At 40.9% G+C, this 13,753-nt stretch overlaps 1 protein-coding gene across 3 annotated transcripts in view; it reads left to right on the top strand.

Annotated features, from left to right (window-relative positions):
* The window catches only part of wdr27 (WD repeat domain 27), a 327,145-nt gene that overhangs the window by 161,186 nt on the left and 152,206 nt on the right, over window positions 1-13,753 (top strand). For 2 of the 3 annotated variants that reach the window (XR_010963597.1, XM_067988592.1), the window contains exon 24: window positions 11,188-11,286. Coding sequence is in view for 2 of the 3 variants with exons in the window: in XM_067988592.1 (XP_067844693.1) it covers window positions 11,188-11,286 (99 nt within the window). In the remaining variant the exon portion in view is untranslated. Of the gene's footprint in view, window positions 1-11,187; window positions 11,287-12,066; window positions 13,227-13,753 lie in introns of those variants that run through there. The other variant, XM_067988591.1, reaches the window with a different exon arrangement.

Raw genomic sequence — 13,753 nt, 5'->3', positions numbered from 1 at the left:
CCTTAGATCCTGTAGACCTGGAAGTCGCTTACTCTTGTTCTTTCCAAATGATCTCCAAGGCCTGACGAACCATGGTTAAAGCATCCATGTGGCATGTAATGATTGGTCTGGAGACCTCTTTGTTAGGAGAAATGGATGTAGATATTCCTGGTACTGACACTCAGTCCAGGTAGCACTGTAGTATGTTGAATCCTTCTCAATATTGGCTCAGAAGATAGCGTTGGAATCCACCATTAACCTTGCCATCTGTCTCAGGTCCTCCAAGATGACTCTCATTGCCTCCACATGTTGTACTCACCCAGCGCTTTTCTTTGCAGTGCAGGTCCCTTGAGATCTGAGTCTGCTGGTTCTGGAGCAGTGGCTGACTTCTGCAGAGCCTCCGATCCCCACTGTCAGAACCCACTTGCATTTCTGATTTCTCCAGCCCCCTCATGTGCCGTGTCTCACCCAGTGAGAAACATTTATTAGAACTACCTACATCCTCCAGGGTGAATTTCTCAGGGCTGGTAAGCTGAGAGGGTCAATGATGACGCAGGGCGAAGATGTGATTGGTAGGGCATCTTTCTTCCTCCTGCTCGTCACTGGCACCTTACTTTGGGTTAACATGAAGAAACATTATAATATTAGGTGCCTACCATGGCAGTTTCTCTGTAGCTTTTGAAGGTGCCCGGTCATGTTGCTTGCTATTGTATTTGTACGCCCAAACTGTAAGTGGAAGTGAATCACAGGGTGATTTTTGAAGCCTCCTGCCCAGTGGAAACGGAGCAATATCGCCCTGAAAACGCCATGGAAGGACACCGCCCCAATGTTGCCGTCACTGAGGCTGTCTCCATTTTTCTGGGGTCCTCCACTCCACTAAATCCAAATTTTCAGTTTCACCCGCTTGCAGTCATTTCAGCTTTATTGGTGAACATGATTTCACAGGAACGAATATTCAGCCTCCTTTATCTGCAGATAGGATTGCTTGCGTGTCATTAATTGATTAATCGTCGTAGCCAGTGTGCTGAGACTGATTCCTAAAATCTTACTCAAAGTCAGCCGTCAGGGTAGCTCGAATACAACAACTTTTTATTATTTTAAAATAATTCCATTTCCATTGTATATGGTGCAACTACAAGCATCATGCCAGATTTACATTTAGTTAGGGTGCCAGGGGTATTACGTACTTGGTGACGAGTGCACCCTTTCTTTCCTACGTGTCCTGAAAGAGGACATCTAGTGCTAGAAACACCTTACCATTTTGTGGATGGTTCTGTAAACAGAATCAAAATAAGCCTACTTCCTTCTTAAAAGGTTATTTAGGTCCCTAAAGCACTTAGCAAAGAAATTGATGAATAGCATTTAGGGACGGATTTATCTTGTGCAATAAATGCCTCAGGATGAAACATAAAATATTATACACTTGCCTGAAAGTTTAAAAAGTTAAATATATCTTTACTTTAAATCTTATTGCTGGGCACCAGAATTCTAGTACTATGCCAAAGGCTGTTTACAGCCCTCCAGCTGCTGGTGTTTTAGCCCTTTAGTGTCATCTCATTCCTCTACTCATTTGTCATTGATGGGTGTTAATTATACATTTATCATGGTCAAATTATACCCTTGTTAAAATACGTAGTTTGAGATGCTTGGGGTTTCCAAAAATGTAAGTTATCATTATAACTGCAGACATATTTTCACCTGGCGAATCTGACCGAGAGTTTTGAGTTTGCCATGATAAAGGCTTCCTTCCTCCAATTCTGGCATCTTGCACATCCCCGATTTTCTTTGCTCCTCCACCATTGGCGGCTGTGCCTTCAGCTGCCTAGGCCCTAAGCTCTGGAATTCCCTCCCTAAACCTCTCTGCCTTTTCACCTCTCTCTCCTCCTTTACGATACTCCTTAAAACCTACCTCTTTGACCAAGCATTTGGTCACCTGTCCTAATATCTCCTTATGTGGTTCGGTGTCAAATTTTGTTTTATAAAGCTGATGTGAAGTGCCTTGGGACGTTTTACTATGTTAAAGCGCTATATAAATGCAAGTTGTTGTTATTGTTCTGCAAAAAGACACTCTTATCGCTTTCGAGTAATTAAATATTTACACGAGAGATTTTGCTGTTATCTTCAAACTTGTCCCTTTGTATCGACTTAAATTAATAGAGTTCCGTTTGCTCGTACCTCTCTTGAATGCTTTTTATTTGCTTTTTTAAAGGTCTCGAAGGTTTTTCTAATTGAAGCTTTCCAGCTGTACGATAAATCGGTTATGCATCACCATAATTTTCTGAAACCTAGACAGTCAGCAAAAGCATATTGCAGATTGCACATTACATCAGCCATGGACTCCGTGGAGTGTTCATTTCCCTTCACATGTTAACTAAGAACTAAAGAATTAATTTCGACCCACAGAAACGTTCTTGTTTCTTACAACAGTCTATTGTCATAAATTTGAAGATGATTTATGAAGAAATTAAGAAAGAAGAAAATTGAAAGAAAAGTAAGAAGAGAAAAAAGGAGAGAAGTTTCCTCCTCCAATCTTCTCTCTTTTCTTGCTCCCCTGAAGTTGTTCACATCCTCTCCTGGATACAGTTTTCTACAGGTAGCAGTCACCCTGCTTTACCTCACCCACGTGGCCATTATTCATATGTGAGTGTCGACAGTGAGTTGTGGCAATCTATCTGATGGATGAGGACATCACATACTAGCTGCATCCTGTCCTCGTTAAGCTCCCACACATATGCACTTCCAGTAAGTGCCACTACTCATTGATGGGAAACTTGGACAATTTTCTCTTCCCTGATCTAGGGGCATTACAATCAAATATACCTCTCTTCTTGCTGCTCCAGTTGGGTTCAGCTAACTCAGGACAGGCCAGGGATTGAACATGGCACTTTCTAGATACCTATGGTTCAGGCAGTAAATTTGAGACCTCTTAGTCTCCTTTGAATTTTTTAATGATTAACGTAGCAGGAACAAATTAATTTATTGCTATACATCTTTATTCATGGATATTATTACTATCAAATAAAATTTAGAAAAGTAGTTAGACATATGTGACATATCAACAGGCTGCACCTGGAGGCAACTGCAACGAGCATAGCTTTTCTCACATAATTGATCCTGATGGTTACTGACAGCAAGAAGAAAGAAGCGGGGAATTTGTGCCTGGAACAAACTCAAAGCTCCCATGGGCCACTACAGGCTCCGACAACTTTGGCTCATCAAATGACGGCATTGTCTAGGAGATGGTTCCGCAGATAGGAACCATGTGTAATGCATCATCACTGGTATTCCATCTAGACGTTTTGTATGGATGCAGACTGCTGATTTGTAGCCGCAGCAGTTCTTGTGTTTCTAGGGTAAACGTGATGCCTGGCTTAAGCACCAGAAAATTCCTGCGATGCTGCTGCAGTGGAGGGATGACTGATAATCCAGCCACATTCCTGCATTGCTGTAGAGGACACATTGTGGCATGAAGTATAGCCATCCTCAATCTGGCCATCTGTCTTCATGGCTTTGGATTGCACCAAGTCTTAAAGCAAGAGATGGGTTTGATCTTCAGCCTTGCCAAACAGAGCTATAATATTCCATCACTGGTCAGATGGAAGCTTTGCAAAATACTAAAGTTATTGATGGTAACAAGAAAGACCCAGCTCTCTTGGCTGTTTCACAGTGTTCTACCAGCTGTTCTAGCCACCAATGTCACAGTCAGTCTTTCTTGATGGAGTTATTTACTTGGGCTTCTCACTAAGAAGTTCATGACTATCCAATTCTGTTTTTTCCTGTTTGCAGTGATTTAGACACTGCTTTTCTTTCAGGTGATGATCTAACCATTCTGTGGAGGGTGGCATCATCATCAAAGAGAACAGCATTACTTTTACGAGTGTATGAAAAAGGTGAAGACCAGTTGAACCATTAAGCTTGCCCTATACTGTCATGGTGTAACTTCTGCACACCATCATATCAATCCACCCCTCCGTCACCCATTAGCCACGCAATCTCTTGCAAGAGGAAAAATGCCAGAGGAAAATAACTTCGGCCAGTTTCTGTCCAACTCCCAAAGGTGATCAAACAAATTCCAGGAGACCATAGTGACTGAGAGACACATCCCTCATTTACCCATTTACCTTCTATATGCAGTTTTGTCGACCACTTTCAGGAACTCATCCAGCTCCATTTTGAATGCTTGGAGTGAATCCACAATCAATCCATGTGCTGGCAACTTGTTCCAGAGGTCCACAACTTTGCAAAAAAAAAAGTACCTTGTAACACCTTACCTTGCTCTATGGTTGCGTAACTTATATATACGTTCCCTGGCCCTCCCTAACCTATCTAGCTCGAATAGTCTATACACATGGGCTGAGCCTAATCCTTTCCTTATGGTAAAGATTATTTTTATTTTGATGGTGCCCAGCAAGTTATCTGTGAAAAGAAGTAATATCATGAGGCAAAGCAAACTTCACTTGGGGACTTATTCAGGTGTCAACCTGTTTTTTTCAAGAACTAATGCCGATTTGTCCTGACTCTGCTTGCATCCTCCAAGGAAGCCACACATCAAATTGAACAGTTTGTTGGATATGCCACAAAATTCCAGTTCTGCAGCAAGAGTATTAAGGGTTATGGAACCAAGGCGAGTAGATGGAGTTAAGATACAGATCAGCCATGATCTAATTGAATGGCAGAACAGGCTCAAGGGGCTGAATGACCTACTCCTGTTTCTATGTTTCTACTACAATTCCATTGTCTACCAATATTCTGATAGTATTGAAGGCTGCCACTCTGACTTTGTTCAGGCCATCAAGGTAATCACTCTGCTCCACACCATGAAGTGGAGACAACCATACACTGATTAGTTTTCTGCAAAATGAAGTCCGCAGCCAAACGTTATAGTATTTTAATCAGGAGGTGCAGTAGATACCCATTTACTCTATCACAATGCTTGAGATCTGAACGAGCCAATTTACATTGTGGAGTAAGGAAAGCTGGCTCACTCCGTTTCCTTTTATGGTTAAAGCAAAGGATTCATAATAAAAGTTATTTTATTGCTAGTATTGAACCTATTCCCTATTAAATAGATTATAACAGACATAAGGTAGTGATTTCTAGGCTGCAAAACTAGCTAAGAGGTTCAAAATGATATCCTGAAGTGCAAAAACAAAGCTTGAACAGGCTCTAAATGTCATCTGAAGCTTGAGATTAGATTACACTCTGCAAATCACTCCCTTTTGCGCAAAATTTTGCAGTATCTAATATTTCAATTTTATGTGAAATTTTAGTTCCAATTCTGAGCCAGCTGTTGGTTGCTAACCTTCACTCTCAGCGCACTCCATGTCATTGATGTGTGATAGCATTCATAGTGCAGCATTGCAATCAATAATACTGTAATTGGATGGAAACATTTCAGGCCTCCATTCAGACCGAATTTGATGTTCTGCAGGGCTCCTTCCTGACTGCATCTGAATAATTTCAGGGTTCAATCCAGAATGGATCTGTAAAATTGAACAAACATGTGGTTGGAATGAGTCAGCAGATCACCACTCCCATTGACACAAAGTTGTCACAGAGCCAGGAAATACACCCTGCTCGATCCGCCCCACTTATCACTGCAGCTAGTCAAACCTTGACTGATGACATTCAGGTAATGAATGGAAAATAAGGAATCAATCACACTGCATGGAGATGTTACTACATGTTTGCTGAGAAAAGTTACAATTAGAGAAACTCAATGTCAAGTTATATTCACGGGCATACTCTACTGGAAAAAGAGAGAGAAAGTAGACACGTGGTTAAATGTTTGTCTGCATGTACCATCAACAATAATTTCTAGGCTTATATGTGTGTGTTTAAAGTGGCAAAGGCCATCCGGTATTCAAAAGGTAAGTAGATTGTTTGTAATTCTAATGATTGTAACACATTTATAGTGACATACACGCAACCTTAGATTTGAAGTTTTGTAGTGCCTGTTTCAAGTTGGAGATTTTCTTTTGAAAAGTAACATGAAAATTTCTGATGTATTCAGAACTATGACCCTTACTCTGATGAATAAATAGGAAATGGTCAACAAGATACTGCAATTAGTACTTTCAGGTAAAGTAACATTCTTGTTCAGTGCTTTTCTACATTCTGGCATCGATTTTAACCCCCAGCTGGTTTCGGGTGGGGGGGGGGGGCAGGAGTGGGGGGTGCGGAGCGATGCAAAACGTATTTGCAGGCCTAAATTTTGAGGCCTGAGGTATTTTAACTCCCGGGCCTCACCTGCATGATGTCAGTCAACTGCCTGCCCAAAACGAGGCAGGGAAGACCACGTCTTTCCTTGTGGGACCCGGTAGAGCAATGCTGCTCCTCCTGGCCCCACAAAGAAAAGCTATTCACTTAGCTCAGAGAGCCTCATCATCCTTCCTGACAGCTGCTGACCTGCCTTCACCTGGTGGGAAAGCCGTAGCGGCTTCCCCGCTTTGGCCCAGGTTAAAATGCAATTGGAGGCCCATTGACGTAATAGGACCCCGATTTGGAACAATTCATGAGACCCCAGCCTGCTTGCATTGGATGCCTCAGCCACCTAACTGCAGTGAGCAGTTAAAATAGGTTGCCAGGATTCCAGCAGGAATGGGGTGGTGAGATAGAATGCTCCATTTTAAAGGCTGCCCCTGCCCCATTCCCGCTGGGCGGGGTGGGTTTCATCGAAATTACAGCACAGAAACAGGACATTCGGCCCATCAGGTCTATGCCGGTGTTTACACTCCACATGAGTGTCCTCCCACCCTACTTCATCTAATTGTATCAGCATACCCTTCTACTCCTTTCTCCCTCATGTACTTATCTAGCTTCCCCTTAAATGCTTCTATGCTATTCACCTCAACTACTTCATGTGGTAGCGAGTTCCACATTCTGTGTAAAGAAGTTTCTCCTGAATTTCTTATTGGAATTATTAGTGACTATCTTATATTTATGACCCCTGGTTTTGGACTCCCCAACAAGTGGAAACATCTTCTCTACATCTACCCTATCAAACTCCTTTATAATTTTAAAGACCTCTATTAGGCCACCCTCAGCCTTCTCTTTTCTAGAGAAAAGAGCTCCAAACTGTTCAGCCTCTCCTGATAGTTATAGCCTCTCAGTTCTTGTATCATCCATTTTTGCACCTTCTCTAGTACCTCTATATCCATTTTGTAAGATGGAGACCAGAACTGTGCACAGTACTCTAAGTGTGGTTTAACCAAGGTTCTATACTAGTTTAACATAACTTCTCTGTTAAAATTGAACCCTCTAATTTGGAAAATAAAAAATTACATATATTTAGAACAATGCATAGTATTCCGGGAGTTTTCATTGAGTCAAGCACAGTGTATGAACAAAGGATTACAGGCTTGAGTTTATTCTGTGATACTTAATAATGAGTGATTAGCCACGATCTTTCTAGTTGAGATTCTGTAAGGAGCATCTGGGAAGTTTTCATGCAGTTATGGCAGCAGTTTAGTCTTCAAACAAAATCATGCAACTTGGCTCGGTTCTTGACAGACAGTGTTAGGCACAGCTGCATCTATCACCTGGACTTAGTAAAATGATGGGCAGTAGCAATGACAGTGAAAAAACTAACTTTGCATTCCATAGTGCTGATGTGGAATGGGAAAAGGTGAGACCAAGTATTCTTTCTGTGCACAAACTGATTTTTTAATGGCAATAATGTTGATTTAATGAATCAAAAATGTGTCTTATGTCAAAAAGCACATTTCTGTTCCTCATGCAGTTGAGCCAACAAATATAGTACTTTTTTTGTCCTAAACTTTTCATTACAACATTCTTTTCTGAGAAGTGAACTGTTTAATAAATGAACTATTTGTCCAACAAATCTGAAGTCATGGAGTAAAATACTTAACTAATCATTTTACTTCTGCAACCCAGATTAACAGCAAAAAAATGTTGGTACCATTTCTAAGCAACTTTATACAGAGAGAATGAAGAAAATGCACAGTGATTTTCTCAAAGGTAAATAAGTGAATGATATCATTCATATGCCCAATGGCATATGATTTATTTTATCCAGTTTCTCATGATTTAATTTTCCATAATTCACTGCAACACAGTCACTTATTTGATTTATATCACAAGTATGAAGACTGAAATTTAAACAAATAAGGATACTTTTTATTCAGCATTGTATTGTTTGTTGCAAATTTGCTAGCACTAATGCAGCTAGAGATGTGAATCACAACAGGCCGGATGTCCAATGAATTGTTTGTGCAATGCTGTACTTGACCTCCAGGAAACAGAGGATTCACATTAGAAAACGGAAGAGAATAGGTTGAGAGACAGAAAGACCCATTGAGGCTGGTATTGAAGACCTGAGGTAGGGAATGCTGGTCAAGAGCAAGGATGGGAAACCGGGGATGGGTGGTAGAGCAAGGAATGGCAGCAAGGCATTGAGGCACAGAACAGAGGGACAGTGGTCAGATGGAGGTAGAGGCTGGCACTGGGTGAGGTGCAGAATTACTAGTATGGAGGTTGCTGAAGTATACCTGTGCAATAGTGTGGGAGGACTGCACTACAAACAGTGGAATTCTGTCCTACGCAGCAAAACAACAAAGTTATTTGTAGCCAGACTTGTACATAAAAGAAATGAATACACCACTATTCGTTAAGTTTGGAACTAATTGTTATTTGAGAAATATGACCAGGCCACGGACAAAATTCAGCGATGTGAATGCAACTTCCCTTAAAGAGGAGCATTCACGCCATCGGGTGGCCAGCAGGAAATCCTGTCCTCCAAGTAAGCGGGCTGCCCCTCACTGACACAATTGGGTGTGCAGCCCAGCAATCAAATGCTGAGGAGGCCCGGTGTTATAGCATCTGGGCCTCATACCGGTGATGTTGGGCGGGCATGTCACCTGCACCCCCTCCCCAACCACCCCGCCTGCCCCTCACCTGCCCCACCCCCCCCCCCCCCCCACTTCCCCCGCCTACCTGAAAACTGCTGCCAGTTAAACACCCCCCTTTTTGTTAGTTCAGGTTTCTAACAAATATTGTTTTATTTTAAGCACAATGAAAGAATGACTGCAAGGTAGATTAAAAGCAAATGAACTAACTTTCTTGGTGCCTGTGATGTACCTGTTTAATGTATTTTGTTGCCGCATTTGCCCCTGGCGTGATATCTGTGTCTCTCTGTTAGTTGTAAATTTGCTCTGCTACAAAGTATTTCCTTAGTTGAGGGACTAATACTGCTGGAGGGCTTCATAGCCAACTGGCAAGCTGCAGAAATATGGAAGGCCTGCTGCTTGGTATTATTTACACTATTATACAACTTATATCCCTTTTCTTTCCATTTCCGAGATCTCTAAACCTACTTTTGTGACAATCTTAGAAATGTTGATCTGCCTCAGATATTCTCTCAGGTTCAGTGGTGCTAGTCACTCAAGTAAGAATATATTTCTTATGTTCAGGAGTTTACCTGTGCTACCCAGAATCTAATTATAAAATAGCGTAATTCAGGAGTGCAACAATGGGACCCCCTTGTGTTATTGTGTCCGTTACGTGTGCCCTCACATGTGCTTCTCCAATCGTTCAGTAAGTGGACTGACTTAAGCTTTAGTGAGACCAGAATGGATATGAATCATTAGCCATTTTATTCAATGCACAGAATAACAGTTATAGCCAATTTCACCTTAATACAACATTGCTTCAGTCCCTCCTCGTAAATAAGAAATATAATTGTTAAAATGGCATGCTGACCCTTTAGTGGGATAAACAGCATTCACTTTTCTTGGACAATCTTTTTCTCTTCAACCTCACCAGCTATCTGAGCCTAGGCCAGCTTTCTTCTTAATGGAGACTTGCCTTCTTCCTTCCTTCACTCGGCAGCTTTTTTTGTAACTGCACAAGAATTTTCCACTCCTTTTTCCACCCCTGGGCACAGGAAGTTTGGGGGGGAGTGTGGTGGGGGACGCGGCGGCTGTCCCTTCAACCAGCTAACGCCTCCTCAAGAATGGATCCTTACCAGACTGCCTCATACTGGGTATGTCTGACTTCAGCCCTTCCCAACCTTCAGCGTGAATTCCTGCTGTAAGTCTGAAATGAAATAATGAATTACCTATTGTCCCCAGTCATTATAGAAGACAGTGAGGATGGTTAGATCTATCTGCATGCTAAATTTTAAGTCTTTGTGGATTCAATTTAACTTAAATACAATCACTTCAATATAACTAATTTCCAAATACTTTCTGTGAAAAATTGGTCAAAAAATCCCAAAATGCAACATGTTGTCATTTCCCCAATGTACAACGACCACTTGCACATCTCTTTCTACCCTCTCCTCAATATCCTTAACCTTTGCCTCTGGCAAATCATTGTCCCTTTGCCCTTGTTTTTATGGCAAAAAGAAGAGTCCATAGATCACACTGGCGAATCCCCTCCTACCCCTTCTCCTACTCCCTCCATCCCTACTTTCTCTTTCATTCCCCTAAACTCATTCATTTTTACCTAAAGTCACCAGAAAAGTTGTTGCCCTTTGTCTAACCTGTCATTTGAGTACACAAATAAGAGTAATTGGCGAGACCTTTCCACCTCTGCACTCCCCAGCCCTCAATGTTTGCCCATTAAAGTAAATGGATGTAAAATCACAGACTGGTGAAGCAGAAAGACCCGACCAATGTTTTAAAATGATATTTTTTTGAATTCTGAGCATATTTAGAATTTTCCCTGTCATCAACACTAACTTTGTTTAATTGAAATATCTGTGAATGTAAAATATATAGCATAACAATAACACTAGGATCAAAATTACCATGGGTAATGTAACCGTACAAATGCTTAATACACTTGCAGCAAATTCCTCACCACTATTTTAATGGGGGCATTAAAATAAATGGTTTAAAGCCTCTGCTAAAATAGTGGAGCGAGGAAGATCATTCGAGCATGTTAAATATTCATACAATAACATGACCCAAGGTCTTTCTACCTTATAGACTCAAAGTTCTATAATGATTAGAGGCATTTGTTCATGGGTGATAAGATTTAGACGAATAAAGGCCAAAATTTAAAAGAACCATTTTCCAGAAGTAGCCCTTTAACAATAACAAAAGAACAAGAGACTTCCTTGATTTAAAACTGTTAATGGAACAATAGAAGCATTCTTTATAAAAAAAGGAAATTGTACGTATATGTTCAGTTTCAATGTCTGATTTAAATGAGTTTACCCTTCCCTGTTCCTGCTCTTTACAGGCTTATCTGTTTGAACTTGGCTCCAGTAACTTCATCCACAAATTATCGGGACATACAGAAACTGTCATCAATTTGGCGTTTAGCTCTTCTGCACCCAAGGTAATACATTTTCATCGTACTTCCTGAATGAATGGATCAATTGGTAAACATGTAGAAAGCTACTATCCACAATTATTTAGTGCAGAGTATTTATTTACTGATATAAAGGACCAGAATTTGCATTGAATGGATAATCAAAACGTGAATTCATTTTGAACTCTAACTCAGTTCTTTATAAATGTACAAATATTTCTTTTCTGTCAACCGAGCAATGGAAAATGCATAACAAAACTATTATTTTGTAAGTGTAACATAACATAATTATTTTATTTCTTCCTTGAATCCATGTTTTGGTTATTTCAATGCCGTGGCTTGCATTAGTATTGTAAAAGCATCCGAATAATCTGTTAACGCTGTGCAGTTTCTTCATGGTTTCAAATATAGTTCATATATAGTGGAACTTTCATTGTATGCCATAATGGAGGGGGCTATCTTCTATGTAATGTAAATTGATGAATAATGAAGACCCCTCCCCAAATTTTGATCTTAGATGTAAGCAGCCACATTCTAGGCACAGCAATGAAGACAAGAATAATAGAAATAAAGAAGAAACATTATGTTTTATATATAAATACTGAGAGGTCAGTTGTGTGGTTTGCTTAGTGGGAGCACTTTTCTAAATGGTCAAATGATATTTGCAGTTTTAAATGACAGTAAGGACTTTGCTGCTGTAGTATGACCGTGCACATGAAGCCTGGAAAGAGCTGCTTTATGAAGGATTAACATGCATATTCAGTGAGGGTATAACAGGGACTAAACCTGCTGTCCTTGTCCTTCTAGGCAGTGGAGGTCACAGGTTTGGGAGGTGCTGCCAAAGAAGCCTTGGCGACTTGCTGCAGTGCATCCTGTAGATAGAACACACTGCAGCCACCGTACGCTGGTGGAGTTGCATGAGCCTGGCCCGTGTGGATTTACCTTCCAATTTTCCTTTCTTTCCTTTGTAGAAGTCCTGTCCCTCATTTCCTTTCTATGGCAACACATGGGGAATTTTGTCTGCAAATCCATGCCATACCAATCCATCATGCAGCACATCAAAGTTCCAATATGCAGTGTCTCCGTGCCACAATGTTGTAATTCCCACTTAAGATCAAAGCAGCACGACAGGATAAATTAGCTTATCTTTACTTGTGGGAATAGTATTGCAGAGCATAATAAGGGATGCAATTCAAGAAGATTTGTCTTACAAGACCATGAACAACAAGTCAGCATAGATTTATGGAAAATAAATCATATTTGACAAACAAGATCTGCGGACATACCAGATGCATTGGTATCATGTATTTGGATTTTTAGAGCCAGTTTTGTAGTTCCTCTAGGGACATAGCTCAAAATTAGAATATATCTTTGATTTTCCCTACTGTGAGCAGCAGCTGTTGAACATGCTCTTTAATGGCAAACAGCTTTATGGTAAGAAAGTGGAGGAACTGTTGGAGGGCAATAAAAGCCAATTACACAACCTTCAAGTTATTCCTGGATTAGCATCAATGGAAAGGGCATCTCATTGTGGGACTAGCCACCCCATCTATCAGTCTAGAGAGTGCCCTCAGACCCTTTGTGGTTTTACCTGAGGCTTTTGCACAATGCATCATGTGGCCCATTGTTCTCAACCAGAAACCAGAACCTGGACTTTGGAGTTCTAGTCACAGATACCCACAGTGAGACCAGGCCAAACCTGTCACTTTCCCAGGAGTGACTCCTGCAACTCCAACCCACTAAGGATCTGGATGGTTGATCACTAGACAAACATTATAGGAGAGGATCACCTCAGATGTTTGGGTCCAAGAGACTATCAGCTTGGGTTACCCTTTCTGCTTTTGTGCTGAATCCCCATGATTTCTCTTAACTGGCTGAGCTAGGCTTCTGTTTTCTACAGTGATGGAGAAATTCTTTTAGGATCGAAAAATTGTCAGCATTTACTTAACGTATTTTATGAGAGGATACATTCCATCCTAGATCTTCAAACACTGATCCAATCAATCTCAAGGATGCCTATTTTCACATTGTAAATTGTCAATGCCATTCAATGTATCTAAGGCTCATTTTTCTTGGTTGTAGCTACCGATACAGTATGATACCTTTTGGCCTTTGCTTAGCAACCAGGATCTTCACAAAAAATCTATTCATCATTTCAGAGATGTGGTGCTTCCATATCTTTCCATATTTAGATGACTGACTCATGAGAGTTACTTGTTGAAAGACAGTTCTCCAGCAAGCTCTCACCACATTCCAGGAGCTCAATTTCATTGTTAACTGTGAGAAATCTTACCTAGCAGGCAGACAATTGACCTTAGTAGGTGGGAAAGGGAAAATCACTGACTCCTGATTGATATCCAGTGATCCCTGCTGCAAAGTGTGCATGTGTGGATGTCAGGTGATAACAGAATATGTTATGGGCATGATGCTCCTCCCCATGACGCAATAGCCATCTGTCATTCACCGAAGAATGGTTACTTGGGCAAGGTACAAC

The sequence above is a fragment of the Heptranchias perlo genome, chromosome 8 (assembly GCF_035084215.1).
Source record: "Heptranchias perlo isolate sHepPer1 chromosome 8, sHepPer1.hap1, whole genome shotgun sequence".
In the NCBI taxonomy this organism is placed as follows: Eukaryota; Metazoa; Chordata; class Chondrichthyes; order Hexanchiformes; family Hexanchidae; genus Heptranchias; species Heptranchias perlo.
This window is presented reverse-complemented; position numbering and strand designations above follow the sequence as displayed.